The 22,935-nt window shown below is 43.0% G+C and overlaps 1 protein-coding gene across 3 annotated transcripts in view; it reads left to right on the top strand.

Annotated features, from left to right (window-relative positions):
• Window positions 1-22,935, top strand: part of lrp2a (low density lipoprotein receptor-related protein 2a) — a 63,440-nt gene that overhangs the window by 10,429 nt on the left and 30,076 nt on the right. For all 3 annotated transcript variants that reach the window (XM_084085306.1, XM_084085305.1, XM_084085307.1), the window contains exons 10-38: window positions 1,695-1,826; window positions 2,575-2,744; window positions 3,883-4,106; window positions 4,569-4,775; window positions 4,866-5,068; window positions 5,248-5,388; window positions 7,392-7,595; window positions 8,272-8,464; window positions 9,749-9,874; window positions 10,582-10,712; window positions 10,985-11,122; window positions 11,229-11,510; window positions 11,661-11,900; window positions 12,608-12,727; window positions 13,513-13,629; window positions 13,766-14,146; window positions 14,794-15,042; window positions 16,311-16,522; window positions 16,648-16,832; window positions 16,935-17,163; window positions 17,449-17,626; window positions 17,988-18,116; window positions 19,011-19,177; window positions 19,700-19,843; window positions 20,358-20,467; window positions 21,418-21,595; window positions 21,963-22,176; window positions 22,308-22,547; window positions 22,693-22,881. In XM_084085306.1, coding sequence (XP_083941432.1) covers window positions 1,695-1,826; window positions 2,575-2,744; window positions 3,883-4,106; window positions 4,569-4,775; window positions 4,866-5,068; window positions 5,248-5,388; window positions 7,392-7,595; window positions 8,272-8,464; window positions 9,749-9,874; window positions 10,582-10,712; window positions 10,985-11,122; window positions 11,229-11,510; window positions 11,661-11,900; window positions 12,608-12,727; window positions 13,513-13,629; window positions 13,766-14,146; window positions 14,794-15,042; window positions 16,311-16,522; window positions 16,648-16,832; window positions 16,935-17,163; window positions 17,449-17,626; window positions 17,988-18,116; window positions 19,011-19,177; window positions 19,700-19,843; window positions 20,358-20,467; window positions 21,418-21,595; window positions 21,963-22,176; window positions 22,308-22,547; window positions 22,693-22,881 — 5,433 coding nt within the window. The remainder of the gene's footprint in view (window positions 1-1,694; window positions 1,827-2,574; window positions 2,745-3,882; window positions 4,107-4,568; window positions 4,776-4,865; window positions 5,069-5,247; window positions 5,389-7,391; window positions 7,596-8,271; window positions 8,465-9,748; window positions 9,875-10,581; window positions 10,713-10,984; window positions 11,123-11,228; window positions 11,511-11,660; window positions 11,901-12,607; window positions 12,728-13,512; window positions 13,630-13,765; window positions 14,147-14,793; window positions 15,043-16,310; window positions 16,523-16,647; window positions 16,833-16,934; window positions 17,164-17,448; window positions 17,627-17,987; window positions 18,117-19,010; window positions 19,178-19,699; window positions 19,844-20,357; window positions 20,468-21,417; window positions 21,596-21,962; window positions 22,177-22,307; window positions 22,548-22,692; window positions 22,882-22,935) is intronic.

Raw genomic sequence — 22,935 nt, 5'->3', positions numbered from 1 at the left:
AAAGAAAGAAAATCAAAATATGGTCTATATATTTTCTTCATTATAAAATAAAAACATATCAAAATGTGTTTGAATAACTTTGGTGACTCGTAAAGTAACATGCTCATTAATATAATATGTTCAGGAGGTTTGTAGTATTGCACATGGTGCCTGTACACAATTGCATCAGGTGAAGACAACAAGACAGTTAGAAGAAATAATTGCCGCCTCAATTCTGTGAAAATAGCTAGATGTGCTTTCAATCGTTTGTTGGAGAAAAACTAGTTTTTCTTCCTTTTTCTTTTAAGACAATGGAGTGTATGTGGTGTGGTCAGACAATAACATGCGAGGGACCACAGTGAAAACATGGTGCAGGAAAAGAGCAAAAACAGAAGGCATGTCATCTGTTCAGAAGGAGCTAATTTGCTACCAAGGCAAAGGAGGGCAGAACTGGTCAAGTAAAACTGGTTGTCGTTAGTTGAGAGACAGTGTCTCAAAGTGTCCACTAATGACAATAACAACTATAATAACAGTCAACAATCATAATCCATGGAAACCATCCATCTACAGCCTGGGTCCTCCTCCATATCTTTTTTTGTCTCTCAAGTTTCCTTGTTCCGGTGTTCCATTGGCATTTTATCCTCGACGTTTCCGTGAGAAGCATTGAACATGTTATTATTACGTCAATCAAATCAAGTGTAGCTTGTAGTGTGTGTCTTTTTTCCATTGTTACATGTGCATGCCTTGGCTTGGACTTTCTCATCAACAGCTGCCAAACCAAACCAAACCAATGGTTTAGCTGGTAAAACTTGATTTGATCTCCTTCTGTCGTCAAGTAACACTGTCCTTTGAAAAAACAGCAATCTCTAGCCATATGATGTATAATACGCTAAGTGGCCCTTTTGCGATGGAAGCACTGTCTATATTGATTAGAACTTTTTTGGTGGTAAAGTGGCTCAGTTAGTTAATGCAGACATACTATTGTTTTAAAATGTGCAGCACATTGGAATAGACCCTATGACACATTAGGAGTCCATTAGTATACATTTAGGGCTAGACCAATGTGTTTTTGGTAAAAACATATCTACAGTATGTAAAGCGCTTTGGATAAAAGCGCTATATAGATGCACCATTTAGCATCTCTATTCTGGACTGGATGTCATAATAGGCAAACATTCTGCAAAAAAGGATGAACATTCTGCAAAAATTGATGAACATATTGTGAATATAGGTATGCTAATGTTTCTGGTAGGAGTTGTTGGGTGAACAACTCCTTTTAATCTCAGAGCAAATAGGCCTACAGACTAAGAGAAATGCAGTTCATACCAAGTACAAATGTACCATATTAACCAAAATGCCCCAATTCAACCAAAGCCCTGGAATAGAGATCTAATTATTCTACTGGCCTAACTGTAGCTTTTAGAGAATAAATCTAAACCCATATACAAATTACTTTGCTGTATGTCAAACAGCGAAATAGCTCAACAAGTTCACAATGCATTGTGTTGTGATGCATTGTGAGCTTGTAGATCTGCTATTTTCACAGAATGTTCGGATATTTTCGCCACGTTTGCCTATATTTGCCAAACGTTCGCCTGTTATGACATGCCCAGAATAGGGACGATAGGGTTCATGTGGTTAACCCGGCTCAGAAGAAAAGGAATGTGTCTTTTGACCTGTGTCGGCTGTGATTGTCCTTTGATTTCATGGTGAAGACTTTGACGACTGTTCAATGTGGGGCGTTTGTGACCAGCTGTGTGAGGACAGGACGGGCAGCCACCGCTGTAGCTGCCGAGAGGGTTACATCTTGGAACAGCACAGATACTGCAGAGCCGACACTCAGACATGTAAGTGACTGTTCCTCTTCCGATATCCACTCTGGTTATTTGTTTTTATTGACGGTGGGACATTTTATCCCTGCTTCTTGTCTGAATACATGGATTTCTTTTGGGGAAATGTAGACTGTCTAACATATTTATTTATGTTTGAAAATAACAATCTAAACATTTTATTTAAAATGTATTCTAACCGCATTAACCCTGGCATCCTTATTTTGGGGAAATCTTTCTTCCTCTTTTTAACATTTTCTTAAAACTTTCCGAATTATTAAATGAATGAAAATGTCTTTGTATTTGGTCATGTCGAACCAAACTCCAGCCCCTTAGACTAGCTACTTGTCCTGTCTGCCAACATGCCCTGCTGAGTGTCTGCTGTGCTCTCTGATGCATTGTTGCGCACTAAATGTTGTTTTAGTCAGTCTCTTGCCTTGGTGTAACATAAAAGAGTGTTTACTAAGAGACCAGCCTCTCTGCCTTTGACCACTAGCCCAGCAGCAACAAGTCTGATGACAATGGCAAGCAAAAGTGCTTTGACTTCATGAGATTCAGTCAGGGATCTACTTGTACATGCAGTGTTATATTGTAACAGGATCAATTCCAGTGGTTGAGTATATATGCGTGACGAGAGTCCATAATGTTTTTTTAGCCCTACATATAACATGAATTCTCTGCGTCTGGGGCTCTAAAAACATAAGACAGACTACATTACAGTACTTACAACTTTGTAACTGACTTTATATTTTGTTTCCCTCTGTAGCTGGAGTCCCTCTTTTAGTCTTCTCTAACGGCAGAGACCTGCTAATAGGTGACATCCATGGCAACGACCAACGTACTTTGATCCATTCTCAGAACAGAGGGGTTGCAGTTGGTGTGGACTTCCACTTCCTCCTCCATAAAATCTTCTGGACTGATACAATTCAGAACAAGGTAACAGAAGTGTGTGCTATTGCAGTAGCCAGTGTTACCCCTTTACCATTTAAAACACTCCATGGACCCTTCCCAGAGACACTGCAAAAGCTGAGGTCAAGTCTGTGGAGAATAGAATGCTGTATTGTGCGAAGAAATACAGGAGCAGTAGAGGAAATGCTTTGGCCCGGACTATTTTGGTTATCCTTTTAAAAATCGGCACTTTGGATACTGTAATAAAGGGAGAGCTGTTGGCTCCCAAGTGGCTCGGCCATAATGAAGGGGAAGTAGACCAGGAATGGAATCCAAATAGTCTAATCTTGAAACCTGTCTGATGTACTGGTATGATGTCCACATACCAGGGTGCAATTTTTGTAACCTGATCATGTTCAAGGTAATCGTGCAGCGTTTGTTTTCAGGGAGTCTGTCCAGCTATATGCATTCTTTGGCCAGCTCAAAGGGCTTTGTGCAGTCTATGCCTCGGCTTCTCTATGGTTTGAACCGCTGCCACCGGGAAGAAAAGCTGGGGACATAATTGGGACTGGGTATCTGTGTATATCAGCCACCTCTGTGGCGGCATGTCAACGGATTAAATGCAGGGGAGACCACAAACAGGGCATGTGAATGTAACCAGGAAGGTTAAACTACCAGGCTATATCCACATCTTCAGTTTCTCTTTAAACAGGTCAGTTGAAAATCCTGCTTCTTAGACGTCTGGATCCTGTTTCAAAAGAACCAGAGCTGGAAAGAGCAGTATACCCCTCACTATAGCTGCGTGGTGCCAAGGCTTCAAGCCTGAGAAACTAGTGCCATCTTAGCATGAGCAGGATAGTACAGTAGTTTGCAGAAACTACCCACTCGAAGCTACAAAGCACTACCAAGGTGTGGTCAGGCAGAGAAGACAAGTTCATGTTCTGATTTTTGCAGTTCCTTAAAAAACAGCATACTAATGTTTTAAACATTTGGGTCCCCTATTATTCATATTTTACCAGGAGTTCATACCTCTGACCTCTGGCCTTCAAAGCTTTTTGATTGATGAGATACTGGTAGCCATTTTATGCTGCTTCTTGACCACAGCAAGAAGTTGATTCCCGTAGCTCTCTGATCACCCTGGGCCGCCTCTCTCTCTCTTGACAACAAAGCTATCTTTTGTGGACAGGTGTTCTCTGTGGATATGGACGGTTCCAACTTGCAGGTGGTTTTAAATGTATCAGTTGACTACCCTGAGAACCTGGCTGTCGACTGGGTGAACAACAAACTGTACGTAGTGGAGGCAAGCGTCAACCGGATTGACATGGTGGACTTTGATGGGAGTAACCGGGTCACACTGATCACCGAAAACCTGGGAAACCCTAGAGGGCTGGCCGTGGACCCCACTGTCGGGTAAGCACATGTTTCATCTCCCGCCCATCTAGCCGCAGACTGCCAGTCCCTACATACAGTATCTGTGTCATGCTTCGTTGGCACGGAATAATGTGTGTGTATGTGTGTATGAGAGAGATTAGCAGATTGCCCTGGATGGATTAGTGAGGAGCAATGTAAGTGATGACCCTCATTGTAATCCAATAGTATAAGTTCAAGGGGGAGATAGAGCCAGGTGGCCACACATAAATTGCTTAGCTTAAATGAATGTACAGTTTCTTAGGTAAGATTCACAGCCACCCACCTGGAGACAAAATGTAAAGTTCTGGACGTGAAACTTAATTAAAAAAAGGAAATCCTCTTATCATTCTACTTCTTGTCTTTGGTTGAATGCTTGTCTTGGTATTTCCATAATGTGCAGGTGCAAGAAGCAACCCTGATGTAAAGAGCCCAGTTTCCAGGTTTTTCCTCTTTCTTTCTCAGGTTTATGTTCTTCTCTGACTGGAATGCACTGAATGGAGAGCCAGGACTGGAGAGGGCCTATATGGATGGCACCAACCGCTATGGGATCATCAGGAGCAAACTGGGTTGGCCAGCGGGTATCACACTGGACTTGGAGGCCAAGCGCATCTACTGGGTTGATAGTCGCTATGATTACATTGAAACCACAACATATGATGGCCTTCATAGGTAAACCTAACAGATGTTCATAATGGATGTATATCATTTTGTGTTTCATCTGTCAGTATTATAATATAAGTCTGTCCTCGAACCTTTTAGAAAAACAGTGGTTCATGGAGGCTCTGTGGTCCCTCATCCATTTGGCATCAGTCTGTTTGAACACAATGTCTATTTCACTGACTGGACCAAGATGGCTGTGATGAAAGCTAACAAGTTCTTTGACAGCAGTCCTCAAGTGGTTTACACAACAGCACAGACCCCACATGGAGTAGCAGTGATACACCAGTTAAGACAACCAACTGGTAAGCCCCTGACTAAGGCCATACATGTACTTTACAGTACAAATATTCTCTTGATAGGCACTTATACAGCCTCATGTCCCTATTTCGTGGGCAGCTTCTTATGTGAATGTTGTATTTTTCTGTTGGAATCATAAAAGAAAGTCATGCAGCAAAACGTATTTTGTTATTACTTTTGACAGTGCCAAACCCCTGTGGTGTAGACACGGGTGGATGTGAACAGATCTGCATTCTAAGTCACAGGAGTGACAACGGAGGGCTGGGTTATCGCTGCAAGTGTCGCATGGGGTATGACCTGCATAATGATGGCAAGAGATGTGTAGGTAAGAAATACAAAGCAAAAATGTCCGACTGTCTTGGCAGTATTAGGTTCAACATAATAGTTCCTGAGACTAAACTTCTCTAACATAGGGGAATCAAGGGTCACCGAAAAAGTACCTGAATCAACAGTGTGCCTCTCCTGCCAATGAGAAAGATTATTTATTCCTGGAAGGATTCCTTGAACCCTTCTAGTCTGGATTTGGCCAAACCACAGTACTCAAACAACCATGATAAGAATAACATTTATTATGATCATGGTTGCTTGTTGTTTTGTTTGACTGCTGCTTTGCCATATCCCTGTGTAGATGATTGTTTATTGAATAAACAATTATCTACACAGGGCTATGGCAATGCAGGCTAGCACAAGGCTATGTGCTAGGTTAGGACATCTGTTTATTGTTTACATGCTACCACTGGGAGAAATTATGTATTGCTGCGGTCTACACACTCAGATTTACTTAGGGTCTTCTGGCTCCTCTTATTGCCTCCCCCACATCCTCAATGGCTACATCCAAAAGATAGTCACCACTTCACCCATTTTCAACCTATTTTCATATAAAAAGTCATCTCTAATGCTCATTATAAGATGGTACCATTTCTGTCTACTCGCTCTGTGTCTCAGAGGAGGGCTGGGGACATTTAAGAAACCTGCCTACCAGTGACATCATTGGTAGGCAGGTTAATAATAATAATTAATAATAATTAATGATAATAATAATAAAATACCAATTGCTTCTATTTCAGCATGCTAACTTTCCATCTTAGAATCCCATCCCATCGATGATGTCATTGGTAGGCAGGTTTCTGAACTGTCCATAGCCCACCAATGAGTGTCCAGAGAGAGAGCGGGTAGACGGATCATCTTATAATGGGCATTATTAAGGACCAATTATATGAAGATATGGTTGAAAATGGGTGAAGTGCTCCTTTAATAAATGTTGCCTGCATCAGGCCTCTCTCTCTGTTTCTCTCACACACACTGATGCTTCCTGTCTCGTACAAGCATTTATCAAGAGTCTTTCTCTAATTCTCTGGTGTCTTTTATCTACCCCCATCTGCATCAACAATATTGTATATGTCTACAGTATGTGTAAGCTCATTATTTTACTTTATCTTTATTGTCTCCGCCAGGCCGAAAGGCATGGCGAGAGAGTATGTTTTACCCCCTGTCTGTCCGTCCGTCCGTCCGTCCGTCCGTCCGTCCGTCCGTCCGTGTGTCCATCTGTCTGTGAACAGCTAATCTCCTGCACTGTTGGCCCGGTCACTGCGAAACTGTGCGCACACACTCCCTGGATGCCAATTCAGAACCTCTGCCCCAATTTTTTTACATGGCCCTGTTATAGCGCCACCAGGAGGCCGATCTGTTCAAAACCCATTTTTGGATATTACTCCTACAGATTTTATCCAAACATAACGCAAATCAGTACACAGTATCTCTATAGTCATGTGATCAACACGGATCTGTCTGATTTTCCATATTCCATCCTGATTGGCTAAGGTTGGCTTCCAAAGTTTGCAGGATTGGTCCGTTTTGAACTAAATGCCGCAAATCATGAACGCAGCGTCCGATTGCGGTGGAACTTTGCACACACTTTTGCACTACCTTGAAAAACTAACGCCACCCTTTTAACATTGCCCTATTATAGCGCCACCAGGAGGCCGATTTTTCTTTTTTATATTACTCCTACAAATTTGGTCCAAATATCATGAAAATCACTACACATTATCTCTATAGTCAAGTGATCAAGATGGTTCCGTTCGAATTTTTATATTCCATCCTGATTGGCAAATTCCGAACATTGCTGGCCCACAATAACCTACCTGACCTGGCGGAGACCTGTGCTCCGAGGAGCACTCTTTCTAGTTTTATTTTTATTTTTGGTTTTGACTCCTACTCAACTGTACCTCTCCTGTGTTTCATTTTTACTGCTGTTGCTGCTGTGACACCTGCATTTCCCTTATTTTCTGTTATCCTAATACTTCTGGTCTTGGTTCCTCTCTCCAGCTGTCAGGCAGTTCCTGCTATTCTCCAGCCAGCTGGCTGTCAGAGGTATCCCCTTCAACCTCTCATCTCAGGAGGATATCATCCTTCCCATCACTGGAGCACCCTCATCCTTTGTTGGGGTTGACTTCAGTGCAGAGGACGATTCCATCTTCTTCTCAGACACAGTCAAAGATATCATCTACAAGCAGAAAGTGGATGGGACTGGTGAGAATCTCATCTATTCATTTAGCTGATGATCGCTTGATAGTTGTACTAAAAACAATACTATTACACAATCATAACATTTCTTATTGGGCAGTACTTGGCATGGAGAATGACAGGGAATCAATACTTAATATATTTGGATTTGGAATGTTATTTACATCCTTGGATAATATCCTTACAATTAGAGAGTTTGACCATGTGATCCAGCCAGCCTTTAACAGGGACTTAAGGGTTTCATATAATTTAGTTGTGCGTGGTTTCGCGCACTGAAAATAGCCAATCTACATGCTCACAACGCGTGAGCTTGTAGATCGGCTATTTTTTTGTATAAATCATGTATGATGGGGCGCTGACAGTAGGGAACAGTTCAAAGTCATGCCCTAGAAATGAAAACGAACAACTCATGAAATCTGTTCCACAGGGGGTGTTTAGCTTTTTAATATTTTCTCACTTGACCAAATGTCTTACGGAGAAAGTTACTTGTGTAGAAATCCATGAAGACTCACTTTGAAAAATGAAAGCAAAACCTCACTGCTCTGGTCAGTGCTGTTATTTTTGGGACAGCTCTAGCTTTCTCTGTCAGGGGGAAAATGCAAGCTGACAGCCTATTTATTTAAATGTGTTCCTCCTTTCATCTCTGCGTTAAATGGTGGCCTGAATCCTTTGATCTGCACAGGCAGGGAGGTACTAGCAGCCAATAGGGTGGAAGGAGTGGAGGACCTGGCTTACGACTGGATTTCAAAGAACCTCTACTGGACTGACCCTCGCTACAGAAGCATATCAGTCATGAAGGTGGCTGACAAGTCCAGGAGAGCTATCGTACGCAACCTCAACAACCCCAGATCCATCGTGGTGCATCCTGTCATTGGGTATCAAGATAGAATTACTTGATATTGAAAGGTTATAGGTCATGTTGACTGGCCATAGGGGTGTACTGTATATCGGATAAAAACATATTTTAACTACTTAAACCCTATACTTAGTTGACCATATTGCCAAGGGCTCTATAGGCCCCCTCCTGTTTTCACTCTACTACACTAAATATTTTCAGCTATTGTTAGCCCCCCATAACATGCTAGGGTTCAAGTGGTTGAGGTTAAGTGGTTTGACATTTTTACTTTTTTTCTATTGGATAGTAGAGAGACATACAACACAGGTCTTCAGCTGGCATGTAGTGGCATGCCCCATATACCAGATCTTTTTAAACATGCATATTTTACAGATTTTAGTCATAGTCATTATGCCAATGAATTCCTCCCCACACATTTCTGTGTGTTGCCACTGCTGTTATAATCCTACTTGCACACCTGTCAGTGAGGAGCCCCCACTGGGAGGACGTAGAGCCTTTGCCCTACTACTCCCGCCCAACATTCCCTGCTGACAGGTGCCGCCCCAGCCTTTAAGAGTACATGCAGTGATAAACGCCCGGCTTCCCTCACCCGAACACGAGCAAATTGTGCTCGTATAAACGCTCGACAAAGCCGGATGCACCGCGGTGGGTTCGAACCCCTATAGACTCTGCGGTGGAGGTCAGATACTTCACCACTGCGCCCCCCGAGGGCATTAGAGATTTATTTATGACATACTTATATTAGAAGTAATTAATTTAGCTTCTTTTTAAGTCCGGGGGAGTATAGTGGCAATGAAAAAGAACAATAATTGCTTAAGTGCTCCAGAAATGTGATATCAGATGTCATAACATGCCATCTGACACTGTTGATAATGTCTTTGTCTCAGCTATAGGACATGGAAGCTTTAGCAAAACTGGCCACTTGTAATTACATACCTTTAATCATACCAGATGTGTCCCACTCCCAACATTCATCAAATTCCACAAGAGACCTCTTTTTTTTTTTAGAAGAAGTGGTTATTTCCAATAGCTCTGTGTCCTATAACCAAGATTAGTTCAGCATGAAAGCTGGTATTGTAATGAACACTAAGAACTTGGCTTAAATAGAAAAGCTCTATGAAGCTCTCAAAAATAAAATATCAGCATTCTTTAGAAAAAAAGTTTTTGGTCTCGTAGATATTATTTTTCAAAAGAGTAATGCTACTTTATTGCGTGACACTGTGTTTTATTTTGTGTGTGTGTGTGTGTGTGTGTGTGTGTGTGTGTGTGTGTGTGTGTGTGTGTGTGTGTGTTTACTTGGCAGGTACATATTTTGGACTGACTGGTACCGTCCAGCAAAGATTATGAGAGCTTGGTGTGATGGGTCACATGCCCTGTCTATTGTGAACACTACTCTTGGCTGGCCAAATGGCCTGGCCATTGACTGGAGGTGAGCAAACGGTCCCAGAACCACGTGTTCAAAGTTGCATGTAGACCCAATGAACAACATTCTTACACCATTCTTCCTTCTCTGGCGAGTCTCAGTAAAAAATAATTAATTCACTAGATGTCAGGGGCTTTAGGATACTTTTTTCTTTGTATGCATGTGTGGGAGCAGTATGTGGTATGTGGGCTATGGGGTGGTCAATCTTACAATACATACTGTATGTGATGATGTCATGGTATTATTCATTCACCCGTCTGAGATTGAAATGTGAAAACAAAAAACAAAAACAAAAAAAAATAGCCGACAATGACAGCAGAAGATTCTGAACAAAAAGGGAAATTATTTTGTCTATGACATGTCCCAAATTAGAAAGTGCTTAAGTATACATGTATTATATGAGTAAGGATAAGGATAATTCCTTTTAACAGGTCGTTCATGAAAGTCCTTGCGGTCTTGTTTCCAATGAGAACCTGTGAGCAATTAGGGGTTAAGAGTCTTGCTCAGGGACAAATTTCATTTCATCGACACATATGCTGACCTGGCCTGGAATCGAACCTGGGGTAACCAGGGCCTCTGGCTCCCTAGGCGGGCTCACTAACCATTCAGCTATGGCCGCCCCAAGTGTGGTCTTCTTTAATCCTTTTTCTGACAGATAGCTTGTGTGGCAGTGTTTAAACTCTTGTCTGTGTGCTCTGATGATCTTTTCACAGCTCTATGCGTCTGTATTGGGTGGATGCCTTCTTTGATAAAATTGAGCACAGCACTTTTGACGGACAGAACAGACTGTCTCTGGGCCGAATCAGTCAGTTATCTCATCCCTTTGGCCTCACAATTTTTGAAGGTAATAAAATGTATAATTTACTGTATGATATGAAATGTTGAGAAGTTTTATCATGAGTGGAATTTGGTCTCATGCACATATTGTATACTGTAGTGGACACAAAGATGGCTTGTAGTTCTTGCTTCAGTGCTGGCCATTTTTCAAAGGAGCAATTACTGTCAAACTAACCATTAATTGACTGGAGGTGATGAGAGATGAAGTAGCTTTGGTTGTGCTCTGGTATTATTAACATGTCTCACTTGCACGATGATTTCTGTGTTTAACCCATTAAGACTATGCATATTTCACTGACTGGCGCCTGCGTGCCATTGTGCGTGTGCGCAAGACTGACGGTGGGGAGATGATCATTATCAGGAGAGGAATCAGCCACATCATCCATGTCAAGTCTTTCAACTCCAACACTCAGACTGGTGAGCTGCGTTACTTAACCAGTGCGCTCATTATTCTGTTCATGTGTGGCTCAATGTTTGCATCACTTCCATTGATGTGTAATGTATATACTATTCCCACTCCCAGGTAACAACCTCTGCAACAGGCAGACAAATCCAAATGGCGACTGCAGCCACTTCTGCTTCCCAGTGCCAGATTCCCAGAGGGTATGTGGCTGCCCATATGGCATGAAGCTGGCACCCAACCAGCGGGCCTGTGTGGAGGACCCATCCAATGAGCCCCCAACAGTTCAGTGTGGAGCCAACTCCTTCCCCTGCAGCAACGGCAAATGTGTGCCCATTAGCTACAGATGTGATGGCCTTGATGACTGTCATGACAACAGCGATGAACTAAACTGCGGAACAAACAGTAAGTGCATCAGTTTTTTCCTACTGTAATGTGGCTGGATTGGACCAGATTGACCCAATCACAGTTGAATAACGCAATGTAATCAGGAACATCTCATTGCAAACACATTGTAAGTGTAGAATGCTGAACGTCATTCGTACTGTTTTGCAGACATCACTTGCTCCCCTTCCGCGTTCACCTGTGCCAACCAGCACTGCGTGCCTGGACCGTGGCGCTGCGACGGGCACAATGACTGCTTTGATGGCAGCGATGAACAGAACTGTCCCACACGCACGCCTAGCACTTGCCCTGCCAGCCAATTTACCTGTGCCAACTACCGCTGCATCCCAAACACCTGGCGGTGTGACACCGATAATGACTGTGGGGACGGTTCCGATGAGTTGGACTGCCGTGAGTTGCCTTGTACATGCATTAAGTCAAGTTAACCCATTCGATCCGGGAACGCATCTGTGTCATTTTTTGATTTATTTGGCTATTTAAAAAAATCGCAGATATACAAGCTCATAGCGTGGCACCGAGTGCTATGAGCTTGTAGATCTGCTATTTTTTGAACAATCGTGAAAATGTGTGCAAATCTTTGAATGTATATATATATATATATATATATATTTATTTATTTTGACTTATGTTGCTATAATATCAGTGGTTCTCAAACGTTTTTCATGTCAAGGACCACCCAAAATATGTATTTGTTCACGGATCCCCCCATCTGAAAATATTTTGTCCCAGGGATCCCCCAGAAGCAGATATTTGAGTAAAAAACGTTTGCTTTGAAAAATATGTATATTCAAAGATATTTGCAAAAATGTTCACGATTTAAAGAAAATAGCAGATCTACAAGTTCATGTATATCTGCAATTTCTTAATAGCCAAAGGATAAAATAATGGTTTAAGTGGTTACACAGATGCATTCCCGGATTGAATGGGTTAAGATAACTGAATCAAATTGACTGGAAGGAACGCAGACTGCCTTTTTCAGGGAAACCTTTCCTCTCTCATCTTTACCCTTTGCTGTCGATCATGTGATACTTACTGTATGTAATGTGTTTTAGTTTACAGTCATGTGTAATGTGTCTTACTGTTTGGTATGTCGACAGATCTGGCAACCACATGCCACCCAGACCAGTTTCAATGTCCCGACCACCGCTGCATCGACCCCAGATACGTGTGTGACGGGGACAGGGACTGTGTTGATGGAGCTGACGAGCAGGGCTGCAGTGAGTCGTTTGTTTTCCTGAAATACACTTGGACCCTGCCTCTCATTGACTGCACAATGTGTTATTGTTTATATCATTGGTCATGTGCAGGTCAGTTTTGTTTAGGGCGCATAGCGTAGCACAGTAGGTCACTTTAAGTCAGTTCATTCATAAACTCCAATTACAAGTTGAGATTGAAGATTTTGGGGGTCTTGCAGTATCATTGGTCATTTCTAACGATACATTTTACATTTGCTATTATTATTATTATGCGGCCCTCACACCTACGTCACACAGCCGATCCGACCAATATGCCTGAGTCATAGTGTCAGGGGGTTGTCAGAGTACCCGTTGTACCCGTCTGTCTGTGTCTCTTTTGTGCCCATATATGGAGATATCTGTTTCTTTTTTCAAGATATTTTTGGGGGATTTTTCGGCCTTTATTGATAGGAACAGTAGACTGACAGGAAATGGGGAGAGAGGTGGGGGGGGGGGGTGACACGCAGCAAAGGTCGTGGGGATCGGGAATTGAACCCGCAACTCGCCCTCCCTCCCATTAGCCAATTTTAATATAGGTTAGCTTCTTATTGTCATAAATTCTTATCTTGGGACTGGACCTCAGAACAACTGTCATGTTAAATGTTAACCAGCCAGATGTGCTTGGAAATAGAATGTACAGTGAAAGGAAACATGGATGTTGATATGCCTCTTGATCTTATTACATGTGTTACACAACAAATGATTTCTGTATACATGACCCTTGGTAAAGCTAACCGAACATGCATGTTCTACTGGCTCTCTTTCAGTCTACAATTGCACTGTGTATGAGTTCAAGTGTTCCAATGGTCATCAATGTGTCAACACCTTCTACCGATGTGACGGGGTCTTTGACTGTAATGATCGCTCAGATGAGTCTGGCTGTCGTAAGTATTTCGCTCATCTTCTATGTGACCGTTGTGTCACCATGCTGCTGATGATTGTTGCAGCATCGAACTGTTTATTTCATACTTGCGTATGGTCAAACACGTTCTTTGTTCCATGTTCCTACTGTGCCATTAGCAACCAGGCCCCCAGGGATGTGCCACCACGAGACCGAGTTCCAGTGCCAGTCAGACGGAAGCTGCATCCCCTCCACCTGGGAGTGTGATGGCCACCCAGACTGTGAAGACGGCTCTGACGAGCACCACGCCTGCACGCCTCGCACATGTCCCAGCTCGCTCTTCCGCTGTGACAACGGCAACTGCGTGTACACCAGTTGGATCTGCGATGGGGACAATGACTGCAGGGACATGAGCGATGAGCGCGACTGCCCGACTCCGCCTTTTCGATGTCCAAGCTGGCAGTGGCAGTGCCCGGGCCACAGTGTTTGTGTCAACCTCACCCGTGTATGTGACAACACCCCCGATTGCCCCAACGATGCTGACGAGTCTCCGCTCTGCAGTAAGTGTTCTCTCCGGGTCTTACATCAGCCACACTGTACAGTACGATACATTCCTTCTGTGTCAGAACGATCAGGATCATTGTTTAACATTTCAAAGATTAATGGCCTCATCCTGATATTTTATTGGATTTCTACATTTTGTTAATGATTCATATTCCTGTTGTTATTTGTTTTTTGTTTTGTGATGATTTGACATTTGTCACCTGTTAAATTCTGCAACACCAGTGACATCATTCAACGAGGGGAAAACAATAGTTAAAGTTGTTGTTGTTTGCTGTCTTTTTTGTATTCTCGTGTTCAAATCATGCATGTGTGTGATTTGATTTGTATTAACTTAAAATGATCTGTGATTTTCCTCTCTTGCCCTCCTCAAAACTTTCAGATGAGCATTTACCAGGTAGGAACAAGTAGAGTAGAAATAGAGTATACGTTCTAAAGCTGCATGCTGGTGTACATCAGTTGATGCTCAGTGATGATGATGAAAGCATGTCAATTAATAAAGCATGTACATTAATAAAGCATGCAAATCAATAACTCAAGTAGAAGTCTCTACTCATGCGGTTATTTCTCACATTGTCCATTAACTTTCTTTAAACTGCGTTTCATTTTGTGGCCATAACTCACTCTTTCCATCCCCTCCACGCAGATCAAGAAAGCTGTTCAGACAACAATGCTGGCTGCACCCATGGGTGTATCCAGGGACCCTTTGGGGCTCAGTGCACTTGCCCTATGGGCTATCAACTGAGCAATGATTCCAAGACATGTGAGGATATAGACGAGTGTAATCCCCCCGGACTGTGTAGCCAGCATTGCTTTAACGAGAGAGGCTCCTTCCGCTGCCACTGCCAGGATGGCTACACTCTGGAAATAGACCAACGCACGTGCAAGGCCTCAGGTAGGGATGGATATGTCTAAAACCTTGGTTTTGTGGAGTAGAGCTCCAGAAACGGCTAAATCAGAATTAATTAATATAGGGAGATGAGTGTTTCATTACACCTGACACACCACATGTTTGCCTTAATGGAAAATATTGTACTCATGGTAGTTATAATAAAATCATAATAATTTGGTCCCCTTTTAGTTGTTTTTTAGGGGTATTTGTCACTGTACATTTGCACATGCCTGAAATTTTACCTCTTCATTTAACCCATCCTAACATATTACGAGCTGTGGAGAAGTGCCCGGGGAGCAGTTAGCGGTTAAGTGTCTTGCTCATGGACACTTCACATAGACTGGTTGGAACAGGGGGCGTACCGGCGACCTTCTCATTACCAGATGGTCTCTCTACCCACTATTCTAGGGCCTCCAACAATTAAGCCCAATACATGGTCCTCGACATTTTGAACATTTGTTCGGAAAGGGAGGTTATATAACTACAATTTGACGTCATTCAGAACTTCTGATGGGTGATCTCAGAACTTGTGCACCCCTAGATGTCCTGACTCTCCGTACTCCGTAAAGCCTGTTCCGAACCTGAACGTCTGAAGGAGTATGTATTGGGCATTATGACTTATTTGACTTGTTTATTCAGTTCATATTTCTAATCTGACATTGCCGATCATAATCTTGCAAATTAAGAAGATGGCAATTAGCAGTTCTTCGTTCAAGCCTGTTTCCTCAGGAGATGGTGATGAGGATGTCACTGTGATTGGCCCACACAGACCTCAGCCTTCCCCTCTGTGGTGGCTGCTGGACAGGAATTATCTGTAATGTAGAGGGGGGATTGGCCCCCAGACAGCTAGGCTGACACACTGTCTTTCTTCTCCACTCTCTCTTCACACAGCTCTGATTTCCTTAGATAAGACAAATAACATATATGTCACTCAGTGGCTCTCGTTGGGGTAATTAGGACATAATCACCAACAAAGGGCTGCTTATGAGGAGCGTGCCCGACATGAGACCATCTTCCATACAGATAACCCGCTGAAAGGCTTATGTAATACAATAGCCCATTATACCAACACGAGTGCATTCCCCAACCAAAGCTATGTGAGTGGGGTCTGGGGGTCTATTTATTTTCTATCCCGTTGTGACGTTTTGGAAGGCATGTGCAAGCTGATGAGTACTGTCATTAAAATGAGAATGACAAATAGGTTTGACTATGTGTTTCTGTCTGTCTTTCTGTCTGTCTGTCTGTCTGTCTGTCTGTCTGTCTGTCTACAGATTCTCGGGAAGCCTTCCTGTTGGTGGCCAGTCGAAATCAGATCTTGCAGGATGATATAACCACACAGCCAAACGTGATTCGTTCGCTGGTTCGGGACGGGCGCCTCATCGTGGCCCTGGATTTCGACTCAGTCACCGACCGCATATACTGGTCCGATTCCATCCAGGACAAAGTCTGGAGCGCTCACAAGAATGGCAGTGATAGAACTGTGGTCAGTCAGTACATACATAGCATCATTTATGTTATGATCCCTAGCTTTAAATAGCAAGTATTTTATTGAGAAGGATGTGCACAGATATGTGGTCAGCTAGTAAGAGCTAAGTCTCTCTTTGACAGATATTTGACAGTGGAGTGACGGTGACAGAGAGCCTTGCCGTAGACTGGGTGGGCAGGAATCTGTACTGGACCGATTACATCCTGGAGACCATTGAAGTGTCTAAACTGGATGGCTCCCATCGGACTGTGCTGGTCAGTGAAAATGTCACAAACCCACGAGGCCTGATTCTGGATCCAAGGAACAGGTTAGTGACTTGAGATTAGAGGTTAGATTTGGAAATGTTTGATAGGCCTAAGTGATGATCTTCTCCTGTTTTTCTACTAACCCAAGGCATTTGTTTTTGCAGTGCACACCTGATGTTCTGGACTGACTGGGGAAGAAACCCCCGCATTGAGAGGGCCAGTATGGATGGAAAGTTGAGGACCACCATCATAAACAAGAAGCTCTACTGGCCAAATGGTCTTACCATTGACTATCCCAACAAACTGCTCTACTTTGCTGATGCGTATCTGGACTTCATTGACTATTGTGATTATGATGGGAACAACAGGAAGCAGGTCCTAGCCAGTGACCTGGTAAGAGCATAGCTTTATTCACATTTTCAAAATGAGCTTAGCAGATATGATGGATGTGAATTCATACCCTGACTTATATTTGGTTGCTCACAGTGTCACGCACCGAAAACATGTGCGCTTGTAGATCCGCTATATTTGGTACTCGACACTGGCATGCAATTAAGTATAAATCAAGCTATACAAGAACTGAGGTTTTTGTGCAAACACAGTATGCATTCTCACTTTCCTGTGATGAATAATATGAGTAAAACCCACTTCTTGTCTTTTGCTGCTCCCTATAAAAAGGTACTACAACACCCCCACGCAATTACCATTTTTGAGGATTTTGTGTATTGGACCGACAGATACGTCAACCGTGTGATCCGAGCCCATAAGTGGCATGGGGGGAACCAGACAGTGATGCTGTACAACCTACCTCAGCCCTTGGGTCTGGTAGCAGTACACCCAGCCAGGCAGCCAGCAGGTATGATGGATAATGAACAGACAGAAACTGATCCTTACTGCACTGGCTCCATGGCTGGAAGCATTTGGTAGTGAATTGTTCTAGCTGGGCACAGCTTGGGCATCTTGTAGGTCAGCTCATTACAAATATTTGGCTTGGTCATTTAATCAAAAATTAAATATTGTATTGCCAGTATACAATGGTTCCATTGTATTGGAAATTAAATTCTATAATAACCCCAGTGGACCTGTGGAGACGATTGCATTGACTGTGGTGTGTGTGTGTGTGTGTGTGTGTGTGTGTGTGTGTGTGTGTGTGTGTGTGTGTGTGTGTGTGTGTGTGTGTGTGTGTGCGTGTGCGTGCGTGCATTTGCTATGTATAGGTGAAAACCTCTGCTTGGGGAGTGCCTGCACCCATATCTGCTTGCTTTCGGCTGTGGGACCCAGGTTTTGGACATGTGCCTGTCCATCAGGCTGGACACTGGACACTGACCAGCTGACCTGCGTCAGAGGTAGGCATCCTGCCAAAAGAGGGGAAACACTCAGGAAGTCAGGTCAGATGCAATGAATAGATTGGTGTAGGGAAGGCCAATAGTTTATTTATATCATCGTCAACTATAATTGTTAATAATATTTTTTTACTATCATCAAAGTTCTGCTTTGTTTTGTCCAGCTTAAAGCTGATAAGAGGATACATCTTAGAAAGATTTGGACTCATATTTTGGATTAAACTAGGGACGTGTCAACAGTATTCCATTTTTCATTTTCCTGTAAAATCCTGTTTCAGTCATAAATATTAGGAATCATAAAAGCTTGTCTTAGGTTTCATCAAGACAAGGGGCCTATAATCCGAAGTCCATGGAGTCCCCTTTAGGTCAGCAGCTTAACCCATCTCAGGTTTCGGCTCATTCAAGCCAAGCAGAACGCATTCTCCCTGGAGGCCAATGATTATCCAAGAATGAAAATGCCCCACAACCATCCATTGACTCTAATCGCTGATGACAAAGCAAATCAGATTGTGGAACAAACTTTCACCAGTCAATCCTCATTATAGATAAAAGGCTGTTTTCCTGGATTGAGTAAATCAGTGATCCCTCATTCCCTGTAGAGATCATACACTAAAGGTGACCTTTAGCCATTGATGAGGCTAAATCCAGGTACGAGGAACAAGCTTGTATAAATCCAGCTTGTGGCAACACAGAAGTGCCACTTTGATCTGCTGTGTAATCCCAAAAAAATGTAATGATTGATTACATAATATTGCCATTGAAAAGAATATTGTCGATGTTTCCAAAGGTTACGCAAAAGTGTTTTTCTTCTCAATGGCTTCTATAGAAGTTGTTCACGTTGGTATTTTTATTACATTTTTGACTGAATCTTTCTATCTGTCTGTTTTTTCACATCAGTTGAGGATCCATTCCTGGTGGTTGTAAGGGACAGTATGATCTACGGCATTTCCCTGAATCCAGATGAAAAGAGTAACGATGCAATGGTTGCTATCGTTGGCCTTCAGAATGGCTACGATGTCGACTTTGATGACAACGAACAGACCATCTACTGGGTGGAGCACCCGGTGAGCCTAACCACTATCTTCTACAGCAGTGGTTCTCATGTCAAGGACCCCATTATCATAACATTATGTATTTGGCCGTGGACCCCAAATGTAAAGAGTTTGTGCCAGGGACCCCCTATACAAGACTTACATATAAATATTCCAAAATGTTGGATGATTTTTGTGGGGGATTTATTTCATTGCAAATCTTCAAACTTGATGTATATAGGGTTAAAGTGTATAAACTAAATGTTATGCTATATTTCTTTACACATTTTTCTTGGGACCTCCTGGAACTCAGAGTGTTCATTGGAATTCATTGGAATCCTGGAATTCAGAGTGCTCATTTAACCATGACAGGGTCAATTTTGCGTTATATTTCAGTGAAACGAACACTCTTATTATGTTATTATGGGTCTATTTTGGTCAAATGTTTACTTTATCAAAGTTTAATTATTATGAGGATATTACTGTGCACAGAACATGCTCTAAAAATATATACATCATCTGACTGACGGTGTCCTTGCTCCCTTTGTGCCCCAGGGTGAGATCCACAGGGTGAGGTCAGATGGCACCAACCGGACAGAATTTGCCCCTGCCGCCATCCTGGGCTCCCCTGTTGGCCTGGCTCTGGACTGGATTACTGAGAACTTGTACTACACCAACCCAGCCACACAGTCTATTGAGGTGAGAAAAGCTGTGCTGTCTTCTCAGCGGGTATGTGTGTGTGTGTGTGTGTGTGTGTGTGTGTGTGTGTGTGTGTGTGTGTGTGTGTGTGTGTGTGTGTGTGTGTGTGTGTGTGTGTGTGTGTGTGTGTGTGTGTGTGTGTGTGTGTGTGTGTGTGTGTTCTCCCTCTGTTAAATGAAGCTGCCATTACTGAGCTGGGTGTGCATGGCAATGGTGGATTCAGTAGGCTTCTGTAGGTTCTATTCTGTGTGTTACCACTTTCTCTGTAAGACTGTCTGGAGAAGAACACAATGACTTCCTCTCACCTGTGTGTGTGTGTGTGTGTGTGTGTGTGTGTGTGTGTGTGTGTGTGTGTGTGTGTGTGTGTGTGTGTGTGTGTGTGTGTGTGTGTGTGTGTGTGTGTGTGTGTGTGTGTGTGTGTGTGTGTGTGCGTGCCTGCGTGTCTGCGTGTGCGCTGGTGCGTGGACTTACGTATGGTGCGCTTGGGTTTGTGTGTTTTCACTCGCTTGGCCAGGTTTTGAAGCTCAGAGGGGAAGTGCAGTACCGGAAAACGCTCATCACAAATAACGGCTCCCCGACTGGCCCTGGCACACCTATTGGCATTGCAGTGGACCCGACGCGTGGGTAAGCCCCATTTAACACAGCCCTGGCATGGACGCTCATCCCTACAGCCAGTGAGCCCTATCAGCCTCCTCAGCGCCATCTGCTCTGCCCCCAGAGAGAGAGCTCAGGCAGTGATACTGAACACCAGTATTGGACAAAGTACTTAACCCCAGTACTTGAGTCAAAGTATAGATGCTCATGGTCAAATATTACTCCACTGCAAGTTAAAAGTACTGGAATACTTGCTTTTAAAACTACTTACGTGTTCAAAAGTACAAATCGTTAATATCGGGCAGAAACCTTGTATCTCCATGAATCAATTTTTTAAATATTTTTTTTTTCGTAAATGAGTGCCCTACTTCATCATACAAGTGAAAGTAGCCGATCTACAAGTCCACAACAAGTTGTGATGTGACGCGTTGTCAGCTTGTAGTTCAGCTATTTAAAAAAAAAATAATATTAGAAACAGTTTTGGACATTCAAGGGTTAAAAAATTATAATAGTAGCTACATCTAATCTACAAGTTCACAATTCGTTGCGGCGCTATATTTTACACTATGGTAAAGTGACACATTTTTTATTTTCTTCTGGAACAAGGTAGATATTTCTCCTTAAATAAAGTCACCAACCTGTATGAATGAGGCTATATGAATAGTTTGATGCAAAATATTCGCAGATGCATTTTTGGATTGTTTATTCGTCAGACTCCCGGTGTGTAACGAGACTAAAAGCCTTAATGCATACTACACAAGATTCACAAGTGTTCATCAGAACATACAGTACTGTTGACACTAGAAATGTCATTCCCAGAACCTGACAGGCAACATTCTCGGCCATTCTTTCTCTCTTGAGAACTTTGTGATTTTGCTTTGTGAAAGACGTATTAAAATCCTGAGTATTATTTTATCGGAGTTACAAATTGATGAATGAACACAACTACGTATCTATTCCCATTAATTAATTTGTTTCAGAAAACTCTACTGGACAGACCAGGGCACAGAGAGCGGCATCCCAGCCAAGGTGGCATCTGCAGACATGGATGGTTCCAACCCTGTCATCCTCTTCACTGGCAACATGCAGCACATTGAGTTTGTCACGCTAGATATCCGAGAGAACAAGCTGTACTGGGCCGTCACCAGCACTGGCGTGGTGAGCACTTATGGCTAATTCATGGCTTGACAAATGATGTACCTCAAGACATTTACTGACTGATATGTCACTATCTATCATTCATTCTCAGGGTTGGGAAAGTTATTTTTGAAATGTAATCACATACATATCACTGATTACTAGAATTGTAATAAGTAATATAATCATTTAGATTACTTCATCAAATAAATGTGACCTTATTTCACTTGATTACGTTTAGATGACTGTCTATATAAATGTTTTAAGCCAGGATATACGCACCCCATATAAAACAGACAATATCTGACATTACGACACATGAAGGTTGTCACGTTTTGATTCGTAACTGTAACTGATTGCATTTCACTTGGTCATTTCAACTCCACAGATTGAGCGTGGGGATCCAGACGGGAGTAACCGCATCACCATAGTGACCGGCCTGTCTCACCCGTGGGGCGTGGCTGTCTTTGAGGACTACCTCTACTTCTCTGACCGTGACTTTGAGGTCATAGAACGTGTAGACAAAGCCACAGGTGGCAACAAGATTGTGTTGCGGAACAACGTCCTCGGACTGAGATCGCTGAAAGTTCACCACAGAGAGAGTAAGTGTTGGTGGACTGTGGGGAAGATGCACATGTTGAAACGCGGTCAGTTCTGATATACCGCGTGTCTCACTGTCTCACTGTCTCTCTGCTCTCTGCTTTGTTGCATCACCTTTACTCTGCATCCTCAGCCATTGCGGGGACATCCAACGGATGCAGTAACAACATTGGGGTTTGTGAGCAACTGTGTCTGCCACGGCCCGGGAGTCTGTATACCTGTGCGTGTGCCACAGGTTTTAAAGTCAACGCTGACAATAGGACCTGCGCTCCATACCAGTCCTATGCGGTCATCTCCACTCTGTCTGCTATCAAAGGCTTCAGTCTGGAAGGGACAGATCATTCTGAGACGATGGTGCCTGTAGCTGGAAGAGGTGAGTGTGACTTCCAAGAAGCTGTTATTCCATTAGGAGAGGACGTTCTACTACATGGACACAGAATATTAACATTTTATTGAGAGGATAGCTGGCTGATTGCCATGTTTGAATTCATGATAATAACCCGTTAATGGTCTTGCAGGCCGTAATGCCCTACACGTTGATGTGCACATGGCGTCTGGCTTCATCTACTGGTGTGACTTCAGCATCACCGTGGCATCACAGAACGCCATCAGGCGCATCAAGCCAGATGGCTCAGGATTCCGTAGCATGATTACATCTGGAATAGGACGAAATGGGATAAGAGGCATTGCTGTGGACTGGGCTGCAGGTACTCTATCAGCATGGTCCCACTCTCATCCTCAAGCTGTTATAGAAATTGATT

This window comes from Gymnoscopelus microlampas (assembly GCF_963454915.1).
Source record: "Gymnoscopelus microlampas genome assembly, chromosome: 17".
Classification (NCBI taxonomy): domain Eukaryota; kingdom Metazoa; phylum Chordata; class Actinopteri; order Myctophiformes; family Myctophidae; genus Gymnoscopelus; species Gymnoscopelus microlampas.
The sequence above is the reverse complement of the archived record's forward strand: the minus strand, read 5'-3'. Positions and strand labels throughout refer to the sequence as shown.